The sequence below is a fragment of the Oryzias latipes genome, chromosome 12 (assembly GCF_053564925.1).
Source record: "Oryzias latipes strain Hd-rR chromosome 12, Olatipes_Hd-rR_3.1".
NCBI classification, from domain to species: domain Eukaryota; kingdom Metazoa; phylum Chordata; class Actinopteri; order Beloniformes; family Adrianichthyidae; genus Oryzias; species Oryzias latipes.
This window is the reverse complement of record NC_136248.1, coordinates 4,766,187-4,790,069: the sequence shown is the minus strand read 5'-3', so window position 1 is coordinate 4,790,069 and position 23,883 is coordinate 4,766,187. Positions and strand designations below refer to the sequence as shown.

Here is a 23,883-nt window from a genome sequence, read left to right as displayed (position 1 = left end):
TATCTAATCTTTCACTGTCTCAAGATGAGGTTCCGCCCAACCCTACGTTTACCACAATGATCCCACTTCTTTAAGATACCACATATCAGCAGCCCCAATCCAGTAGCAGTATTCATGTGATCATTAAGTTATTTGTGAACTACATCCTTTCCAATATCTATCCACCTCTGAGCCCTCATCAGTTTGAATGAAGCAAAAAAAAATGTAGAGAAGGTTCAAAATCAATGACTCCAAACATCAATCATCCAAGAACATCTTTTGAGTTAAATGACCGGTTCTCTGTATAGACTTTAGCTGTGTCTACAAGAACGTTATGATAATCAGACTGGTCAACAAACTGTTAAAAAAAGGGGACTGACACCCTCCATCTTCTGCTCTGTTAGCTTTTTGATTGGAAAGAGGTACCAGGATGGATGGGTGGGAGGGGCTCCCAGTGGTAAAGGTCATTTAGCCTGAGTATCACTAATTTTGGTTGATGGAAAGCCCAAAGCGGGAGACGTGTCAATTGGTGGGATCTCAAAAAAAACTTTCCAATCTGCAGTTAAAAAGAAAAACTCCCTTCAAACAAAAGATTAGGAAGAAACCTCCATCAGAACCAGTGAACGAGTTTGTAAAAGTGAAGGAAAAACCAAAATCCAGTAACATAATCATGGTCAAACAAACAATCCTTTTTTTCCCCTTTTTTGCAACATTTTGTCACTGATAACAGATAGTCTTGTCTTTTTTTATTTTTAATTGTGATACCTGCACATTTTATAGTGTGAATAAATGTCCATTCATTCCAAAATAACCAGAAGCTTATTTCAAATTGAAGGTTTAGCTTGATACCACTAGTCCATGTCTGGATGGGTTGATGCGTGACAAACATCAGCCTTAAAGTGTGCGTTTGTGGTGCTGCGGTTGACTGATAGTTTCTGACAGCAGTAAATAATGAAGGATAAAGGCAAGTACTTGTGTCCTTCTTTTTTGGAGTTTGGTCTGTAATCCTTTCTGCACACAAATGTGAGTTTGTGTGTGTGTTTCTGTTCGTGTGACAGACGAATGCCTCAGATTTGCTTCCTTTTCTGCACAATTTGTGTGTAAACAGGAACAAACATTGGAAGAGTTTGGATCCTGTAGCCAAAGCATCTGTCAGGGGACAGAAAGGAGAAATGCTTTTAATGATGCGCTGCTGGAGCTTGTTCCTGTTCAAACCAATGCCAGCAGGAACCAAAGCAGCTTGTTCTGTTTGCAGCATCAGGAAACTTATGCCACTTTTGGGAAATAGATTGCCCTACAACTCTTCTGCATCATTGTCACTGTTTCCATGTGTCAATGCTGTGTCACACAGTCACTACGTACATTTTGCGCATATTGCACAGAAGAGAATTAGTCATACTTAAATATATGTGGAAAAAAAGAGAAAAGTTGTCGTCTTTACATGAAATTTTCACAAATGTATCATGAAGGAACCACATTAAAACCAAGGAAGAAGTACAGATAAACCCTGCAAAGAACACGTAAATCAACATAGAACATGAACGAACTGTGCGTAATTGTTACGCTGTTAATATGCAATTCCTCAGTGATTAATGCGTCAATTGCATAATTTTAACGTGAAACGTGTGCCGTGTACACAATAAAGAAGTCATCCATTGGTGGTACATGCGTGGACAGTCACAAGTTTGTGAACGCATCTCTCAAAAAACACGCCCAAATACCAAAGATTTACGTAACAATTGCGTAAAAACTACGTAAAATAAATATAAACTGCGTAATTCCCAACTGACCAAAAATGTTGAACAGCTCAAAACCAAATTCACATAAAGACCCGTCGGCTGAAACCCTCAACGGACATCCGCGCACATCGACGAGCGCAAGAAACATTAATGAATTACGTAAATCACGCATGTATCACAAAAGACCGACATTTTCTTCAAGGCAAATGTATGTAGTGGCTGTGTGACACGGCCCGAAATGACGTCACTTTGTCCTTTTTGCAGAATAACGAAACTTTAGGCCCTTTTGAGAAATTGATTGCCCTACTTCTCACACAGGGGGCGTTGAGTTTTCTGCATCATTGACATTGCTTCCGTTCCCCTGTGTTAGATCTGCTGCAGCTTCAGGGGGGTGGGCTTCATCAGCCCCAGGTCACCATCAGCCCCATCCTGCAGGAGTGAGGCATTAGGACCACCAAGCCTCACTACTTTGTTGATCACAGCTGCTTAGGTTTTGAGGACAACCAACTACATAAACAGAAACAGGACGCACTTTCATCACAAGAAAAACAGAACATCAAAAAGAATGCTACTAACAAGAGCAAGACGACAACAGGCAGTACAAGAAAATATGAAATCAGCCATAACAGACCACTGCAAACAAGAAAACCACATCATGGACTGGGAAAAGGCCAAAGTCCTCCACACTGAAGACAAGAGACACCACAGATGGATTATGGAGGCGGTGGAGATAAGAAAGCGAGCCAACACTTCCATGAACAGGGATGAGGGGGCCTTCCTGCTCTCTCATACCTGGAGCAACATCCTCCGGAAAAAAACTGACATCAAGGGGCGGAGTCACTTGTCAAAGTTTGACAGGTGACTCCGCCTCAGTCACAATCATCTGATTTTAAAGAGGTCACACATTACCCCATGATGACGACCCTGACGAAGACGGAAGGTATTCCACTGAAACATGTCGGTACGTTCAACAAAAACAAACCAGTGTCTGAGAGAAAAATAATTTGAGCACTCAACGAACTACATGAGCCTGCCATATTTTCTTGCAGCGTCATGCCTGCTCCTCATTGCATACAGACATTTCTGCGTGTCCCTGTGGAACACGTGAAACACATGAATGTCTCTCACTCCTGCAGACATGAAGGAGCTGCTTTGAGCTGATTTTGAAGTGTGAATCAGCGCTGACGGATCGGCTAACAGTGGAGCTGACGCTTACGGACCAAACAACCAATGATTTCAGTTCAACTGCTGCAGGTCCTCTGAGCTGCAGTACGCTTTAGTGATTCATGTTTCTATAGACTCTGCAGGGGTTTTTATGTCACAGAAAAATCTCATATCCACATGTAAAACATATTATTGATGCGTCCCAGTTCCCCGACTCTTACTCAGCTTTTGCCTCTTCAAATTACACCATGTCTGCAGGAGTAAGGGGTTTTTCTATGATTAATTTTAGGAAGAAAAAGGCTCCAGTAAGATAGCCCAGTTTCTGGTTTTGCTGGATGTTACAGAAAACTCTTCGGAGCCCGCGGCTGTGTCACACTCCCTGCAGACATGCTTGCTTGTTGGCTCAATTAAAAGCCCAGAGAAAGTTTGTGGCGTCTATTGGAAGCGTTCCTTTTCTTTTGAGTGTGAGTGAGGAAGAGCGGCATGTGCTGCTGAACTTTTTTTCATACCGGATTTAGATTTTTTTTGCTCTGTTAACAGAAAATGAGCTGGAGAGGAGTTTGCTGACATTTTTTAAATGCAATCAGGGATCTTTCAGCTGAAAGTGTCTCTTTGGCTCAAAGTTTGTGGGTGAAATTGATTAAACTTGATTGTTGTGCTAAAAATGATTGCCTTCTCTGCTCTCATACACTGACAAGCATCAGCTGGAGCTGTTCCTGTTTGTGCACAGATGCAGCTGCTATGTGAACTTTAAGGTGTGAATGGATAAGGTCGAGGAGCGTGGTTTTTTTGCAGTTCAGTAAAGGTGAAAATGGAAACAGTTTTACAATGAAGAACACATAACGTCGCCTTTTCTTAAGTCATGTGATACACTTTCTCTCAGCCTCAGAGGACTGCAGAAAGTGCCTCTCAAATCCAGATGAAAATCACCAGAAAGTCATCAGTGTTTGTGCCAAACAGGGTCAGATCATCAGAAGGTTTCATCACTTTTGCTTTGATTTGTTCGTAGCGTCGCTCACACGGGAATACACCGATGTGGAGCAGGATCGCACATACTAAAGAGCCTATCAGGGAGCAATGAGGCACAGCCAAGACCAATCTTTAGGAGCAATGTGTTAGAAATGCTCTCCTCTGTATGTGTGTGAGCTTTTGAACATTTGGTGGAGGCTTTCTGCAAAATTGGATGCTTCCATTAGTAATCTTTTATTATTTCCCACTTTCTAACTTCAGCACTTTCCGCACAAAAAAAATGAAGGTAATAATTGTATTCCAGGAGGTGTTTTCGCGAAATGACTCCTCAAAAGTGTGGACTTCCTGACACCTATTGGTGTTTTTTTATGGACGGAGCTTGAACTCATGTGCCGCTTCTCCTTTGGTCTCCTCAGGTGCTGAAAGGCAGTAAAAAGCTTTCCCTCTCCGTGCGTTCAGTGGGAAGGATTCCAGGCGGATATGTCACCAACCATGTTTATACCTGGGTTGACCCTCAAGGTCGCAGCGTGTCGCCTCCTCCTGATCTGCCTGAGCATCGGAGCGCCACCCTGAGGAGGACTGACAGCCAGCGGCGCAGCAACATGCAGCTTCTGCAGGAGGGAGACGAGAAGAAGGTCAATGACCCGTCTGTGGCAACTTTTTACAGCCCAACTCTTTTATGAACATGATGTTCATAGCCACGCATCAAAACCTCTGTCTATATCCGCACTGCTGGTTGACTTGTAAATATTTAATCTGTTGAACCTCCTGTTTTTTGTAGAAAATAATCTAGAATCTGCATCCTGTTACAGACTGCTCTCTGCTGTCACAATTTCATTTAGTGGTCAGTTGTTGTAAGTTCAGGTTACTTCAATCTTTTGTAGTTACTTTTATTCAAAGAGCCGGTTTCACCTAGAAGATAATAAGGTTAAGTACGAGCTATCAATGTGAAAACATGTTTCTCAGATTATGTTTACATTGGCACAAAGATGGATATGGATTTTTAATATATTTTCAATATTAAAGGGTATTTCGGAAGTGTACACAACTTTGTGCAGAGAGGCTGCAGCTTGTGTGGGAATCCATTAATATTTTGTGTATTTTTAAATGTGTCTAATGGCTAAACTCTATGTTTTGCTGCATAAGCACAGAGCAAATGTGCTGAATTATCTCCGTCTAGGTTTCACCTGACAGCGGTAACAATGATGCTGTTAGCTCAGAGATGACTGTAAACAAAGATTGTTAAAACGAATTGATTTCCTTTTCTATTTATTTATAATTATTCTATTTGGTTCAATCATATATTGCCAGTTCCCAACCAAGCGGGGAAAAAAAGGAAAAACCAATAAACCAAACAATAATTAAGTATTTTTATGAAAAAAATAATCCTATGTGTAGCTTAATTGATTAAAAAAAAAACTAAATGGATAATGTAAAGGAAAAAGCACAAAGTCATACCGCCTTAAATCAAAGCTATTCCCGCCATCCCCTTAAAACCTTCAGGGACGAGCTGTCAAAGTTGTTTAAGCGATTTATTACAGCAGAACATTTCCTCTGCAGCTTTGAGCGGCTCTCGAATGCAGACTGGAGTGTGAAACATGCACTGTTGCTCTGTTTTACACTCTGGCTCTGACATAACTTATCCATATATAAACATTTTTTAACATCCTCAAAGACCATTTTTGTTTAAATTTAACACATCTTTGCATGTGATGGACTGAAGAACGGCAGAAGCACAGAGAAAATTCTTAATCTGATCCCCTTCCTGAAACCTGTAATTTGAGGAGTATTCATGAATTACTGAGGTGTCAGTCTCCGGCAGCAGGCTGGTCTCACGCTCCACAGCTGTTTTCTGCAATCGGAGTTTGGTAGATGTTTTAAAAGCACCAACAAAGTTCAGTTTCCTGCAGTTGCATCATTTGAATTTCTCCATCAGGAAGCTATAATCTTCTGTGTATCTTCTGAGTCCAGTCTGCATATAAACCTTCAGGGGTTCCAAAAATATACTAAACAGGTGGGAGGAAGTAATTTCTGGAGATTAAGGGGTTCCCTTTGTTTTGCAAGAATAACCTCGAAATTCCCAAACAGTGGTTTAGAGGATTTACCCTGAGATGGATTTGCAAAGTGTCCGAGGTGCACCCCACCTTCACCCTTCAATGGCTGGGTGGGTTCTGCCATCCCTATGACCCCGAACAGGAACAAAGCAGGTGTAGAAGATACATTATTAGCTGGGTCAAAGTTGTGTTTTTTTTTTTTTTTTGAATCAGACATGCAGCTTTTTTTTCCATCTCCACAAACATTAAAAAATGCTTAAAATATTTAAAAAGTCTAAGAATGCTCGACGCCACTACAACCTCTTAATCCACTGTCACAGTGCCACCAAGTTTATTTAAATGTAAACGCCAGTTTTAATACTGCTGTGTTTTAATTGCATTGTGCTCCTTGAGTTCTGTGTTGGGTTTTTTCAGTTTGTTTCATGGACACAACTGCAGATGCAGAACTTCTCGCAGAAGTCTCCAAAAATGAGACTAGTGACGGATCAGCAGAAAGTACACCTTAAGAAGAAAACGCAACCAAACAAAAAGCAGAACTTTAATGTAGCAAAGCTGGAAGCATAAAGTGTGGAGCATGGGTGTCCAAACTTTTTGATGTCATTGAATCTTTTTAATGACATCAAATGTATAGAAATATTAATTTTTGTATTATTAGTTTTACTTTCTTTGCAATAAAGTGTTTTTCATTTCTTCACATAAAACATAATTACTTTTAAATTTGTTTCTACAAAAATTACCGTCAATTTAATAATTAAAAACCAGATATAAAATACAGAGAGTCTGGAAAAGACCTTTTGTCAACATTAAATCTAGGCTTTTATGAAATGTCATATTTAATTAAATATTAAATTATCACTGTAAACTTCTAAGTTTAAATGAAGTGAAAAGGAAAATAGCAAATAATGATCTTATTCAGAGCCACAAAACACTGTTGGTTTTGATCACAGAAACAAAAAATCTGTTCATCTCATTTGGCCTTTGAAGCTCTGAAAGTCAAGTAGCAACAGGTCGTTGCCACAGGTTTACAATGGCTTATAATGTAATTTAGGCCAATCACAATAAAGTTCTTAGAGTGCTGAGGGTGGCATATTATTGATTTTATGACAGGTGCCTGGGGGCCAGACTTTGGACATGTGTGGTGTAGAGGATTTGGCATTAAATTGCAAACTCAGAACTGAACTCAAAGCGGCTGATGTGACCGCAGACTAAAGCCTGCTGTGATGTCCACACTGAAGGAAACCCAACACGAAATCCTTAATTCAAAACGGTATATATAAGAAAACCAGCATGAAAACCAATCTGAAAGTTCTAAATTTCAAAACTTCTCAGAACAGGATGTCCATTATCTTCCCCCCAAAAAAAACCTAATCAGAAGTGTCTAACACCTTTAAAGTTCGTTACTCTCAACATTGGTCATTGTCACAAGAACAGGCAGACTGCTAATTCAGAATGCAGCTAAAGGTTCACAAAGCTAAATTAGTGTCAGGCAGGCAGGAGTCAATAACAGGCAATAAGTTCATCAGAGAAGAGACAGGATGGTCAAAATCCAGGCGAGGGTTGACGCTAGTGGCAAACAGAGTTAGGGGTCAAAAGAAGAACAGGTTTAGCTATAACACTTGGTAATAGAGGCAAAGTGGCCCAAACAATACTTCACAATAAGCTGAGCTCACTCCAGAGCTTAAGTGTGCTGTGGTTGATGGAGTGAATGAGAGTCAGGGGTGGAGCATCCAGGAAGCATGTCCAGAACTCTGGAGATGGTTCCCGATGGAGACCAGACAGAGTTCTGACTAATGACAGGTCATAAACTGTCAAAAGCTTTTCCATGAAAATGGACTTAATTATTTCTCAAACGTGCAGCTGGAATCTAAAGCCAAAACAAGGACAGAGAAATTCCCAGATCCCCATCGCCTGCAAAAAGCCCATTTAAATGTCACCTCAGAGTCCATCACTTACAAAAACAGACTTGATGGAACTCCTTTAAAGAGAAAAAGCAATGAATTGATTCCATCATAATGACTGATGCTAACACTGCAGCCCTCAGACCTGTGATGTGGAGCCAATAAAAGATGGCTTTGCTAATTAAAACGTCTCTCAGTGTCCTGCATAAATGTCAGAGAACCTAAATGCCGTTGCATTCCCAGAGGTGAATAAAGGTGATTGGCTTTCCTCCAGCAGCTTTTATTAGAAACGGCGGTGGCACAAAGGATGCTTGAGCGCCGCATGTTTCATGCACACATGAAACTGGGGGTGTCGCATTAAAATATTTGCTTCAGTCTGTTCTTCTTGACATGTTCATTCATGACAGAAGAAAGAAGTGCAATGTGAAATTCAAAATAACACAAATCCGGATAAATGCAGAGACTATTGTCAAGAAGGGCATCCGTGGAAAAAAACAAAACTACATGACATGTAGGGGATGGAAACAGAGGTGACGAGGAAATGATGGAGACGTTTGTTCAGGAGAGGAATGCAGATGGTGGTGGATTTTTCTAAAAGGATGGAAATGTCAGTGGTGAAGAAAACAGATCATCTGTTTTCCCAGTAAGCAGAGGATCATAGGCAGACATAGAGTGATCAGCTCACAATATAATTACATCTTTTGCCGACACTGTAATGTGAAAGAGATTGGTGATTGCAAATTATGGCTGGGGAGAGTGTAGCCAGACAGCACAGGATGGTGGTGAGGAAGGTGAAGAGGGTCAGAGCAGAGCAAAGAACCAAGAGTTGGAGGCTGAAAAAGAAAAGGGAGTTAGATGGAGGTGGATGGTTCAATGTGGTGACCCCTAAAGGGAGTGGGCAGAAGACACTTCCAGACAGAAAGGCAAGATCAGATATTACTGTATTTCTTAAGCTACTACATAAAAGATAAATGAAATAGAAAATACAAATGAAATAGAAAATATAAAAGTGTCATCCAGGTTTGAAGGGGGTTTCATGACCAAGGTGTTTTTAAAACAACCTTTGGTTTCTTTTTAATTTTACTTTTGTTGGCTTGATTTGTTCGGGTTAATTAAACTAGGGATGTCCCGATCCAATCACGTAGTTTCAGACTTAATCTGTATTGGCTGTTGTCTCTGAATCAGTGATTGGATTTTTTTTTTTTTATTATTTTGCACTATATTTCAAATCTGTTATTTTAAATAAATGTCCTAGAAGTCTGCATATCATGAACAAATCACAACATTTTACTACCGTAAAGCACAGCAGAGTATGGCATCAGTTTGAGCAGAAAAACAGTTCTGAAAGTTAGCCAGAAAGCCACAGATTTAGACTTTGAGGCTCAAAAGCTTTTGATAAAAATTTAAAACTGATAGCAAGTGTCTCTTGCATACTTTCTTAAAGCAAACAACGACCCACAAAGGCATTTCAACAGAAAACATAGTCAGGTTTTTGTTTCCTTCTTTTCAACACTTCTCTGCACAATAATCCTAGACAGACTCTGCCCACTCTTGCCCCCCCCACACACACAAACATACAACTTCCTCACAGACTGTGAGACCCGGCCCCCACCTCTCATCCACCCGCACACTGAGCATTGGCGCCCCACAGGGCTCTGTGCTAAGCCCCCTGCTGTACTGCCTCTACACGCATGACTGCAGTCCAGCCCACAACAACAGCATCATCAAGTTTGCAGACGACACCGTGGTGTATGGACTCATCCCCAGAGGTGATTAGTCTGCCTATAGACCTGCCTATAGGTCCTGAAGCTGACAACCTGGTCCACAGAGAACCACATCACCCTGAACACCAGCAAAACCAGGGAGATCCTCGTCGACTTCAGGAAGCATGGCGCCGACCCAGCCCCCCTCCATTTTAATGGGGAGCATGTGGAGAGGGTCCACACCTTCAGGTTCCTCTGCATCATCATCTCTGCAGACCTCTCTTGGACAGCCAACACCACAGCCATCATCAAAAAGTGTCAGGAGCGTCTGCACTTCCTGAGGGTCCTCAGGAAGAACAACATCAGCACCATCCTGCTGCTGACCTTCTACCAGTCATCCAACCAGAGCGGATAAGGAGAGACTGCAGAGAGTCGTAGAGACGGCTCAGAAGATCATTAGGTGCCCTCTCCCCTCCCTGACTGACATCTACTCCGCCTCACTAAGGTCCAGAACATTACCAAAGACAGTTCACACCCCGGCTCAGACCTGTTCAACCTGCTGCCCTCTGGGAGGCGCTACAGAGGCAATTACCATCCTCAATTCTAAAATGCAGAGATAGAACCGGAAATAGCACATCCATATGTACATGCTTATACATATGTGTATTAATCATTATCCACACTTCTGTCCACTTAAGTAACTAGGCAACGTCAACACTCTACCTCATTGCTACCTCGTGTACGTCTCACATATTTACAAAAACATTACTGTATGCAATTTTGTACACAAATTTAGGACATTCTATATGAAAGTTTATATTTGTACACTTGAACATGCTGATTTTTTTAGTATTATATTTCATTATTTTTGTTATTCTTGAACTGAAATGGTGATGCTTCAATTTCATTGTACAATGGAAAATGACAATAAAAGCAAATCAATTTATCTTTCTTTGCTGCTGACGCAACTAAGTGCGAAAAGGTGATTTTAAAATAAAATACAAACAATAAATAAATCTATATTCTCTCAAAAATAACCAAAACTATTACATGGTTACACTGATATATCTAGTCATGAAAACTCATCATCATATTCATTCTACAACAATTATTTTTGAAGAACGTAATTGTTTTTATCTTTTTAATCACACCTGATCGAAAATGTTCAATAGCTCTAAAGATGCTAAAACTGCATTTCAAAACTTTATCAAAAGACTAATTATCACATATTTGTATTAGTGTCCAGTTAACATCTTAATAGATGGACCATTTTTACTTTATATTAAGTGTTAACAGATAAAAGGTGTATAAAATCAAAGTAGGGACCGGCCTGGATCAGCTTATGATATTTCATTCTGATTGGGTCCTCCCTAATTTAACCGTTTTGCTTTACACAGTCATTGCTAAAATAAAAACTGTGTGTGTTAGTTCAAGCAAGAGACGGGCAACTGAGAGTAGACCCTAGACTCCATCTAACAGCTATTCACAATACTGAATGTCCAAAGTTAGGGCCAGATAAAGAAAGGTGTATGAAAGAAAAAAATAGACCTTAACACACAGAGCTGGCATCAGAGTGGTGTGGATGAAAAGTGAGAGTGTGTCCGTGGAGGTTGGTTGTAAAGGCTTTATGGGTACATAAACATATCAGTGCTATGGGGAGGAGCCTCTTTGCCCCTATGGAGAAGCTTCGTTCCACCATTACGGTCCTCGCCTGTGGAACAGTCTGCCAGAGAACCTCAGGGCCGCAGAGACTGTAGAGGTTTTTAAGAAGAGACCCACCTTTTTAGTCTGGCTTTTATATGACTTTGATCATTTCTTATGTCTTTTATTATTTATCTATTTATTAATTTATTTATTTACGTATTTATTCATTTAATTATTTGTAAGGACTATTATTATCTCTGTTTTTAATATACTATTCTTTTTATTGTTATTTTACCAATGATACTTAGGTTATGTTTTAATCACTTCATGTATTTTACTTTTTAATTACTAACATTGTTATATCTTATTTTATTTTTTATCTTTTTATATTTTTATTGTTGTTATTTTATGATCATTTCTGATGTTTTTTACTCTTGGGGATCCATTGTTCCGGGGCACCACCAGCTTAACCTCTAGGGGGTGCTGTTGCTGCGGTGCTCATTCTAATTGGGCGGGCTAGGGTCCCGCTCTGTGTTCTAATAGCCATGGAGTGGGCCCTGGGCTGCTCTGTGTTGGGTGGGCGCTGTGGCAGTGACCCCTGTGGTCCGGCTGGGCCTTGGAATGAATGGATCCCCATGATATCGTTTCCTCACAGCAGAACCGAGCCAGACCTTCTGTAAGCTGCAGTTCTTTGTCTCTGTTCAGGGTTCTACTGGGGTAACTGGGTGGTGGGGGTGGGGTGTGGTAAGGGGGGGGGGGGTCCCATTTTTGCGTGATTTTCCTTTGTTTTCTGTTTTTAACAATTTTCCTTTTTTATGACTGTTTTATCTGCTTTTATGTTAAGCGCTTTTTGTTTTTAACTGAAATGAAAGGGGCTATATAAATAAATAAAGTTTGAGTTTGAGTTAGAGTAGATGCAGGGATTAGAGTGTTTTAGAGTGTAGGATTTTAAAATAATGTTTAAGTTCTGTTCAAATATCACATGCACTTTGCACACAAACGATAACTCTGACTTGGTGGCCCACCTCGTCCATTGAATGATTTAGTATTCCTGAAATGTGTCGATCACCGATGTGGTTTCACCTGAGAGGGAGCTAAGTCAAATGAAACCGTTCACCTGTACAGGGGTTCACCTGTACAGGTGCTGCAAGATTTTGGGTTAGCCTTTTGATGGTCGTAGAAAGCAGCTGCTGCATCCTGAAGAGAGGACAGATGTGTCGTGCAGCTCCCTTGGGCTCGTGTGGCCACCTTAAGGGACATCATGAAAATGGAACGTATGATTGTCCTGCATGTGGTAAGGGTATCATGAAGTGTTTGTATGGATAATGTAAGTCACATGTACATGTAGGTATGGCCAAAAAAAATCGCCTTGAGCTATAGTTTTCTACTACTACTATTTTTTTTTTGTAGTAGGCCTGATTCAAATCATTTTTTTAAATCTTTAAGATACACTGAAGTTTAGGTGTCTTAATGAGAATTCCTATGATTGTGTCGTTTGGTAGTGGCGTCCAGAAAAGTGCTGATCTATTCCTGTTGACACACAACATAAAGAAAAGTTTGGAATGTGAGCTTTCAGACGAGACTGGGGCCTGCTAGCTCTGTGGCTTTGCAAACTTTTCTTTTATCTGTGCTTTGCCTCAGTATAATCGTAATTATTCCTCGTATCGGAGCATTTACTGGGCAGTCGGGGAGGGGTGTGCAGGGATGCATGGCTTTTGCTGTCTGCTTAATGAAACGTTTAAGCTGGGTTGCTTCTTTCTAATTCATGTCTCATTCACTGTGCTAAAAAATATCCACCTCCAACCTTTTCCCTTTCTCTTTCCTGATCTCTTATTTTGATTTTTAGTCTGTCCTGGTATCTGTCAGCTGTTGTTTTCAACTGTTGATTTAATAAATAATGGTCAGGGCCCATCTCTGTTTGTATTCTCCATGCTAGCTGATTAACTTTGGGGTAAACGGGGGGGGGGGGGGGGGGGGGGGGGGGGGGTTTGGAATGCTGGAACAAACTCCTGAGCGTTTCCCGTTCCATTGCAATGAAACAACAATGGTTGAGTACAGTTTATTCACCCGCAACAAGCCCCCTTGAAGTTTATATATTAAGTATATTTGAGTCTTTAGCAAGTCTACTATAGACCATGTACATGTAGTGTAGGAGGTACACTAACTGAATATTTATTCATACTAAATTGGAACACTCATTTTACAATATACAGATGTTCTATAACAAGTAAACGTCAAGTATCCTGCCTCACTTTTCTCTCTCCCTACTCCCTAACTACTAAAAACATACACCTTATCCTAGTGCAGGACTATAGTGCCCTGGAATTTTAAAGAAATTCAGACAACATGCTTTTATGAGGGGAAAAATTATGTCGTTGAGTTCACAAAAATGAACAAATATAGTCTAATTATAGATCTACTGTGCTCTGATGATGAAAATATTGATGGTTTATTAGAAAAATAAATTTAAATACATTTTTTCTGCAAGAATTGTTCAAACACAATGTTTTGTGGTCTGTATTCCCCAATCTAGTGAGCATCGATACACACCAGTTTTTTCGCAGAAACCTCTGGGGGTTTTCTAGTGCACTGGATTTTAGAATTGTAGATTTGGCCAGCACTATAAAACGGTGAGCTCTCTATAAGTAGTGAGTAGAGAAGGAATTCGTACACACCGGGACGATTTTCGCCGACGTTTAACACCTCGTGACTAAACAAAGGGCACCAATGAGAGTGTGCATACCGATGCGAAAAAATGCCACGCGTCAAAGCGTCAAAAAAATGCCTGGGGTTCGTTTTTTGTTTTTTTTGACGCATCGCGTCGAAATCTATTCGACCAATGAGAATGGCGCTTTTGCACACGTGTCTGGAGCTTCTGAAGTTACAGTAAAACACAACTTGGGGGCGCTCAAACACAAAACTGCCTTGCTGAGCACACTTACCAGCGAAGAAGATAAACCTCGAGTTGCATCTACACAGCCGCGAAGAAATAATGACGGACATTCTAAAATATCCCCGAAATATTGAAATATTCATGTTTTCTTTGTATGATTCTGACAAGCGCGTAAATACTTGCTCTCTTCTTTTGAGGGAAATGCGAGTTTAAGAAGCGTAAAGTTGCGCAGCGCCACCTTGTGTACAGGAGTATTTCTGTTTTACATTAAGCGCCATCTAATGTCAGGGAATGAAATTGCATGTTCACTCGGCTCATCGTCAACGAAAATCGCCTGGGTGTGAACACAAAAAACGTGGCGAAAAACCCTGGCGAATAACGCCTGGCGAATATTCGTCCCGGTGTGTACGGGCCTTTAGTCTATTGTAGTACACAGGGAACTTCTCTTTGTTTGGGGAGGGGGAACAGTTACAGACACACACTGCAGTTAGGAGGTAGATGGTGCTGCCCCTCCCAGCCTGAAGCAAGGCTGAAATGTTATGTATTTCCTGTTGAAATGCAGTTTTTTCTTTAGGTTTGAAATTATTACAGCTTCTGTTGATGTGAAAACTGCATGCTCTATTTGAGTTCATAGATTCTGTTGTTCTCTGTCAGATCATCTGTCTCTTCACTCATGTGTTGTTTCAGCTCCACTTGTGCTTTTCACGCTTTATTGTATTTTGGGTTTTCCGTGGTTCTGCCTCATTTCTCCTTCCAGTCCTGCCTGATGTTTTCCTGCCTCACCTGACATCTTTAAACACAGCAGATTTCTGGTTTCCAAATGGTGATGTCTGCCAAACGCTCGCAATAAACCTCACCTTTTTTTAAATTTATTTTTATATTCATTCTCCATTGACCGTATATGAGAACTGGACTGAGTGATCCCTCCTCCCTTGGGTTTCCAACCAGTAAGTACCTGCTGGTTCTAAGAAGCCAAAATCCAGCAGACTTCTATGGAGAAATGAATAGTTATAACTAAGTTATTCTAAATTTGTCTAAACATGTCACACCGTGTCCAGTTCCCTGACACGGTGAATGGTATACCCAAATGATTTCTATTCTGAAAATTCAATTGTGACTTTATTTTTTTACAATGTGAACCAATTTTTAACTTTAGCATTTCTTTTTCATTTTAATCATTCACATACTGTGTTAAAACAATGTCATCCATTAATTGAATTGTTTTCAAAATCCACTTTTGTTTTCTTCTACATGAACTGGTTTGGTGCAGTGCTGTTGGTTTTGTTAAGATCCACAGAAAAAGAAAAGAAGCACCACAGAAAAAAAAAGGCTAATTGATTTTCTGTTTGCACTCTGACATCAGATCACGTCAAGTGAGTGAAAGGCTGAAGGGAGAAGGAAACGAAATGAAGGACGCTGCTGATGACCTGGGGCAATAAACAAAGAGGGTATTAAATGTGGGGAATTGAAGCCTGTGGGTGATAAAAAAAAAACTCTGGTTTGATCAGACAAATGAAGCCTTCCTGAACCTCTGTCCTTTTCCAGAATGTAAACACTGAGCCGCGAGACAGCAGCGGGGCGCCGTTACCCACAGCTATGTGGTTTTACATAATTTATCACGTCTGATGTTGCTTTAGCGCAGGAAATTATGCTGTTTAAGTCAAGAGAACACAGCAAAACAAAACAGCTCCAAGCCGTATACAAGTGTCGGGCTGCACCCGAGCGGGAAACAGAAAAGGGGGGTGATGAAGGTCGTCTAAGACGTCGTGGTTACTGCCTTCGTCCAGGTCACTTCTTGTTACGCATGTCATGCTCTCTCCCAAGTCCTCGTCAAATTCTTTGAGATGTGTCAGGTCAGCTTTGCTGTTTGATGCATCATAATTTAGTTAAATTTACGTCTGATTTATACACCAAACAAAGGCAAAAGGAGGGGGGACTTTCATTAATCAGTGACTTTGCCTCTAATGGCTTCAGTCCTTCAGCCAATGGATAAATTATCTGCAAAGGATCACGTCTTGATCAGCGGGTCCTTGCAAAGGTGACTGTCACTGCCTTACCAAAGCAGAGATGTCAAAGTAAAAATAACTGAGCTGGGAACAGTTTTTGCAAATTCAGACCTCAGGGTCTACAAGTTGCCAAAAAATCAAATCAAATTTTTTAAAGTGTTTTCTTTTTAGCACTATAGAGCGCACTGGATTTAAAGGCACGATGTCAATGAATGGTCTGTTTTTGAACTTCTGTCATACAAGGCAGACCGAACTAGAAGGCGCATTAGGAAAAAAACAAAGAATCAGAGATAAAAGTCAGTCAGACTTTATCGACTGAGTTCACAGTAACAGGAATTTATTTGGAACATACTACATGTTAGCCACGCTAACAGCTTTAGCTGCGTTAGCACATTCTCAATCCCTCTCATTTCCAACCCTGATTGTAACACGTAAAAACAACGACAGATTCCGCTACAACAAACATCGCTCTGACTACGCTAACTTCCAACCGTTTTTGCAAATCAAAAGAAAAAAAATGGACTGACATTTTGACAGAGAGCTGTGTATCTCCCAATATTCCTTCCACATCAATAAACACAACCGGAATTAATCCGGATTATAAACTGTAGTGTCTTTTTTTATTTTAGATTAAGGCTCTTAAGTGTGCAGAAAATATGGCAAAACAAATAGCGGTTCATAAAAACAGCTCTGAAACTCTGTAAGTCCGAGCTGTTGACCTGTTATCTGTCTTGTTGAACAGGTCAACTTGGTTCTGGATGACGGCCGGTCTCTGGGTCTCATGATTAGGGGCGGAGCTGAATACGCACTGGGAATTTACATCACCGGAGTGGACAAGGGGTCGGCAGCAGAGTGCGGTGGACTCAAGGTATGCCCTTCCTTAACTTCTGAAACACGTTTCACGCAAACGTCTGAGACAATTTCCACTCTGTTGCTCTAGAGATCCTCTCTGCAGAGAAGAAACTGCTTAAATCAGTGGTCAATGTCCATCTATCCTCAGCTCTAAATAACATTTCCTTAATGAAACTTCAAGCAGTTTTATTTTTGGTAATAAATGTGGAGCTTTGTTTTATTCTATGCTGTTTGATGTGAAGCTTCTTCAGCAGACGTTCTTTTTTCTAATGAAGCTCTCTGAAGTCTGGACCAATAGGAAAGTGCCACCAGCTTGTTGCTAAATGCCACTTATATGTGCTTGAGGAGGCGGAGGGGGTGCATTTTCTGAGAAGCCAGTGCGGAAGTCATGCATAAATTATTTTCTCAAAGATGTTAATAAGCTGGAATTATTTAGCATTTAAACAAAAGCGACTGAGTCTTTGTTTCTCCGTCGTGAAAGCGGAAGACAGAAGGATGGAGTCGGTAACATCTGAAACGTCTGTGGCTGCTTCAATGCAAAGTGGGACATCACTTATTGTGTTTGTGTGTAAAAACTACCTGACCATGAAGAGTCTATCCAAAATGCCGCCAGATGAATGATAAACGCTTCGTTAACTTGTTGAAATTTGGAAAAGCTTTGAAATACACAATCAGGATGTGATGGAAACAAGTTCTGATGGATATGAAGCATGGAAATGCACAAAAGAAACTGAAGTAGAATGAATGGATGTTTTGGAATCATCTTGGAAAAGTCTTGTGCCGCTGGACTAATAAAACCTCAAAGACCCACTGCTATAAAAGTTTGGTGTGTTTAACATGTTCCTGTGGAATTGGAAGACAATTACTCCTAAAATTGCATTTCTGACTATTTCTTTATTTAAATTGTTTTTATTCAGAAGCAGATGAAAAAGTGCTGTTTGAATAAGATCGTATTTGAAATGTAGAAAATACAGAGAGCTCTCAGCAACAAGGAGGGGAAGGGGGGGGGGGGGTAGCTCTACGCCAACAGTCCTTCTCACAACTCAGAGGAGAATGTCTAAGGAATTCCTGCCGCTCCGCAGAAACTATGTCCTAGAAAACAACACAGGTTTTTTTGATTTGTGCTAAAAAAAAGGCATAATCAAAATTAAAAGACCGCTTTGAAAATAGATCAAAAGATGACCAGAGTAGGACTTAAAGAGAGCCATGAAAAAGAGAACCTCACTAAACTGAAGGCTTGTTATTAGAACTGTGCAAGAATTTTGCCAGTATTTTGTGAGATGAAATGAGGTCATGCAGGAAACAAATACGTATATTTTTCTTCTGAAAGATCATTGTGTGAGCGAATGGATTTATCCTTCCCCTTTTGTGCATGCTCTCCTTTTTATTGCTGTGTAAATTATGGTGGTAAAAAGGCATGTGAGGCTTGTGGGGTTGAAAGATCTATAGATAAACAGGAACATTTTCTCAGGGCTTCTTAAAATGCTCATGGGTTATGGTTCTGTGCATTTTCCAAAAAGCCACTGACATTAAGTTATTTATTTTTTTCCTTTTAAGCCTAGTTCTTGTGCTTGACTTTTTTGAAAGGACCTGTTAGGGTTTTTAGTCTTAGATCTTGCTTTAAATGTTATATTTTTACAATAATCATGGTCCAAAAGGTACAAAAGTTTTATATGAACGGCATCAACTTAGCATAAAAACACAAAACGGTTGCATGAGCACAAATGTTCAACTCTGCACTCCATGTCCACTCCTCGGTCAAAAAAAAATGCACTTTTCCTGCATTTATGAAAAATTCCACTAAAGTTTGCACGAGCGAGGTGGCTTCTGGAGAGGTTTGGGCCACCTTCCATGTGTGTCTGGATGGATGCTTTTCTCTGCAGAAGAAAAGAAGTGACAAACCTAAAAAAAAAGCTCTCAAAGAAGAAAAAAAAATTCTTACATAAAAAAACAAAAAAAAAACTGCCAAACACTAAAAACACTTCAGAGAGCTTGGTGGAGAATTGCTCAAGATCACTAAAGGTTTTAGCAGTCAGGTTCTTAAGAGCAGGAACAGGAGGGTCTGAGAGATTACAGTTACAATCTGAGCGTTAGGAGTAAAAATATCTAAAAGTTTACACACAGGCTTGTTTTTGTCACGGTGACATGACAGCAGCAGGAGTGAGGACGGCTGTCCTTCGTCCTGAGCTCCGTCCACACTGGTCTCTGCATCACTGCATTGTTCTGAACAGCCTTGAAATCTTCCTTCCTCTCCAAGAGAGCACACCGACCTGAAACTGCAGCATAACTTCTTTTTCAATGGAGATTCTGCAGCTTTCTAGAGCATTGACATCAGAATCAATCCATAATGAAGATTATCTGCAGACTTGGAGGATGCAGCCTTTTATTGGAGGAAACATGCAGCATCATTTTGCACTTTGGTGCTGCCGTGGATCCACACACTGATGGAGAAAAATGTAAAAGTCTTTTTTTTTTACACAATTTTACTTGCTACTTAGCAGTTTGTAACTGTAACTATAGTACATCATTTCAAACTAAAAGCTGAGTCAGGTGCAGCAACCAGAGGCTGGTCGAGCCAACATTACAATACCAGTTTTGCTTTTTAGTTTGAAAATATCAACGAAGAAGAAGTTGTTCATAAAAAATGGCACACTTAAAGTTTTTGTTTAGAATGTAACTTCACAAAACGTTGAAATAACTCTCCATCTGATATTTCTGACATCTTTGAAATTGTCCAGGTTTAAAAATAACTCAGAGATGTTTGTTTTCTGTAGGTCGAGGCTCTGAATCCATTCAACTTCCTTTTTCTGCAAAATAAAACATTGATTATGATAAACCTAAAAGAATTTGGCTTTTTTTTCTAACATTTTTCTCAGTAAGTATTCTTTGTTTTAATGTTTTTACGTTGAGAGCCAATAAAACTAAAAGTGACAGACAAATGTCAAAAACCTAAATATTTTTGTAATGAAGAGACAAATAAAATCAAAACACTGACCTTTTTAAAGAAGACGGACTAAAATCACCCTATTTTTTTGGTCTGAAACTCTGCTCTTTACAAAAAAGAATCAGGCCTTCTTTTGTGGATGCAGTGTGCTTTCCAGGTTTTGGTTGGTGCCGCCTGAGTGCACAGCGGCTCTGCTGCAGGAGTCAAATGCCAGCCGCTGCCCTGACAGATTTAGGGTGCGATCAGAAAGAACAGACAGAAAAAACCCAGGCTGACTTCCACATTCAGCAGACGTGAGGCAGGCTCGCTCAGGCAGTGCGAGGGGGGGGGCAGAAAAAATGTGTCATGTCAGGTTGCTGTTTAGAGCCATTACAACGAGACTTGCAGGCGCAAAATACAGTTTATGTCTCCAAGGAGCTAATTACTTGAAATTCCCCGGCTTCCATCCTGAGTTAGCCATGTGGTCCCCCCAGCGTTTAGAGTCCTGACTGAGATGGCTGTGCAGAAAACCTTCGATCAGATCCAGCAAACAGGATCTTTGTACGCAACATTACAGCCTCTGTTCTGGTGGAAAAGGGTTAGACACTAGCTGTGGTTACATGGACAAAAGTAAAAACAATAAACGCCAGATTAGAATTAAAATGTGTCAGATAAACAGGACATTATCATAATATATCATATTGATACTTCCTGTCTTTCTCACTGTAAATGGCTGACCCGAGACCAGAGACACAAATTCCGTTTCATCCCTGTGGTGAAAGGACAATAAAGAATCCTGAAACCTGTTATATAATATTCTGCCCCGATCAGACTCATTCGGATGGAAAAAAAATCCTTTCGATCGACATAGGTGGATTATGCCGATCATTGATCCAAACGTGGTGCAAACGTCCTGCGTACACTGTGTGGCGCTCCAGAGAAGGCTCTGTTTTCTAGAGGATGAATTAAAAATTTTTTGAGGGAACAGTAACTTAATAATAATCATAACAATATTAAAAGCAGATTTAGAAGATCATCTCGCTATATGCCACAGCACAACAGAACTCGCTATTTCTTCTCCTACAGCTGTTTCCGGTATTTTAGATAGTTCTGCTCATTTCAAAATGATTTATTCCGACTGAAAGTGTGGCGTATGTAAACGTTTGTTACATTCAGATAAAGTTTTTTCTACACGCTTCAATTCTAACCCAAACTTTGATCCAATCAAAGACATTTTGCACATGTAACCGCAGCTACTTAAAGCCCTGATGCCGTCCCCATTTCTGTGTTTAAACTTGCAATGAGGACGACCCCCACCCTGACTAAAGGAGGCAGGAGTTTAGGTCTCAGCAGAGGTCGGACTGGTCTCAGCTGGCTCTCTTTGTCTCCTGAAAGGACATCAGAAGCAGGATCATTTCAGGTGACTGCTCCTTCTCTACGCAAAGCTTTTGTTCTGGTGTCAACGTCCAGCCTGAAGTCTGCCTGAAAACATGTCCCAGATTTACTTCCTGTGTGAAACAGTCAATTTCATGAATCCAAATTCAAGTTCAACAGATTTTGTAAAGACAGACAATCACCAGAAAATATTCAATTACAATATTTTTTGGATTAAAGGTCGCTCCTAAGTTGCATATGCCAAAAATGCATATAAAGGAACAAAAAATCATCAGTAATTTATAGATTTGGAAGAAATTGACTTAAAAAAATGCGTTTAAGGCATCTTCAGTGGAGAAACACTGTAAAAACAGCTGAGTCATGTTATCGTGGCTGCTGGATATTTTCTCTGTTTCCTTTTCTGTTGGTGTCTTGCTTGAAAAATGTTTGCAGTTTTCACCCTGTCCTCTTTATGGGCTTCAGCTCAGCATAAGGCCGCTGGACATTGTTTGTGCTGCAAACTTAAAATGCCGAGGACATAAAGGAGGATCTGTCGCTGATCTGTCGCTTTCGTCTACGTGTTCCTCTGAATTCACAAATCCTTGTACTAAAGACGTCCGTTCTTTTATGTTACTTCAAGTATCAGAAGCAGCTTGCTTGTTTCTGAACTGAAGCCCGAGGGATCGGCTCTGTAAATGTCTGGAGGGTCTCGTCTCTCTGACTGCTGGAGCTCTGCAGGAGGGGATGTGTCCTCATAGCAAACCCCAATGCTTCTGCTGGAGCTCCTCACCTCACAGATCCACTCACTGACAAGGACAGCTGTGTTCTTCTATACATGTTGGTCAGAACATTTCCTTTCCTCCCCCAGTAAAATGAAAACAGTAACAATTCAATCAATCAAAACTTTACACACTTGCACTTTACATATAAAAATATAACACAAAGTGTTAGCACTTAATTTTTTTTTCTGTAAATTTGTGAATGTCTTTGTCCTTTGCCACATTCTCCTGGTTTGTGCAGCTTCTTCCTTACTAAAGGAGGAGAAAGGTCAGCCTCGTCTGGCCTTTTGCTGACATCTGTTTGTTTCTGTTCAATTCAATTACAGCCAAGAGCAAAAGGTTAGGCCTACTTTAATGCCAAAGCGAGAGGAAAGGAGAAGCCAGCAGACAATGTTTGTGAACATTCATTTGGCTGATTGTTTTTCTTTTTTTTGTGTTCCATGAAGGATTTACAATGCACACTTCACTGGACAGGTCCGATTCCATCCAAACGGAACCAGAACTGACAGGGCTACTTATGCCGTAGTCACATGCATCCGTATGGAGGTCGGGTTTGTTGGGTGGTCCGGGCCTGTGAAGGGTCGTAGAGGAGCTTCGGTATCTTTAAAATAGTGCAAATGCAGTTCCTTTGAGGTTCGTGCCACAACCTGCACGTCATGAAAGTGGAACGTACCATTGTCGTACGAGTGATAAGTATATTGGGAAGTATTTGAGGATTATGTTCGTTGCACACACATATGGCATATGGGTGATGCTGTCATGCAATTTTATGCTGCACTCTAGTCCCTAGTATGATGCGAGTATTGGCTCCCCATTGACCACGTGCAAACGCTGCACACTTGGGGTGTGTACATGATACGTACAGTGGTTGGCAAAATTGTTGGTACCCCTCAGTTAAAGAAAGAAAGTCCAAACATTGAAACGTTCAAAGTAACAATAAATTAAAATGTATTGAAAATTAAATAATCAAAATCAGCCATTACTTTTGAGTTGTTGATTAACAGAATTATTTAAAAAAAAAAGAAATGGGGCTGGACAAAAATGATGGTACCCATAACTTAATATTTTGTTGCACAACCTTTTGAGGCAATCACTGCAATGAAACGGTTTCTGTATTTGTCAATGAGCCTTCTGCACCTGTCCACAGGTATTTTGGCCCACTCTTCATGAGCAAACTGCTCCAGTTGTCTCAGGTTTGACAGGTGTCTTCTCCAAATGGCATGTTTCAGCTCCTTCCATAGATGTTCAATGGGATTCAGATCTGGGCTCATAGAAGGCCACTTCAGAATAGTCCAATGCTTTTCTCTGAGCCATTCTTGGGGGTTTTTGGCTGTGTGTTTTGGATCGTTGTCCTGTTGGAAGACCCATGACCTGCAACTGAGACCAAGCTTCCTAACACTAAGCACATTTCTACCCAGAATGCCTTGATAATCTTGAGATTTCATTTTACCTTGTACAACTCCCCCTGCAAAAGAGTGCAGACGCTTTTTCCCCTGCTCATGCCGCTTCCTGCTTTATTTGCTTTTTAATCATTTAATTAATCATTTTTAATTATTTTACCTCATCCACAACTCCTGGAATATCAGACTGGTCATCCTTTTTTGTGACTTCCACCTATACAAATCAATATTTTTACGTCTGACAAGCCAGCGACATGTCCGGAAGAGGAAGAAAAACAAACTCCCACTGTGAACGCTGTCGGATCTACTAACAAGAAATAAAAGAGCTACAAACACGGATATTTACTTTGGAAACTGAAAATGGACTTCACAAGACCCTTCCAGTAACATCGGGTGGTAAGAAGCCTGCTCTTACTACAAATGAGAAGAATAACAGTGACATAGACCTGAGTGATGTTGTGTCCTTTCCGAAACTTTGTGCGGAGGAACTCTGTGTCAAGCCAAGT

General features: G+C 40.5%; 1 protein-coding gene across 9 annotated transcripts in view; it reads left to right on the top strand.

Annotated features, from left to right (window-relative positions):
* whrna (whirlin a) overlaps positions 1-23,883 on the top strand; it is a 201,559-nt gene that overhangs the window by 81,024 nt on the left and 96,652 nt on the right. For all 9 annotated transcript variants that reach the window (XR_013659280.1, XM_078955685.1, XM_078955684.1 and 6 more), the window contains exons 2-3: positions 4,268-4,486; positions 16,792-16,917. Coding sequence is in view for 8 of the 9 variants with exons in the window: in XM_078955685.1 (XP_078811811.1) it covers positions 4,268-4,486; positions 16,792-16,917 (345 nt within the window). In the remaining variant the exon portion in view is untranslated. The remainder of the gene's footprint in view (positions 1-4,267; positions 4,487-16,791; positions 16,918-23,883) is intronic.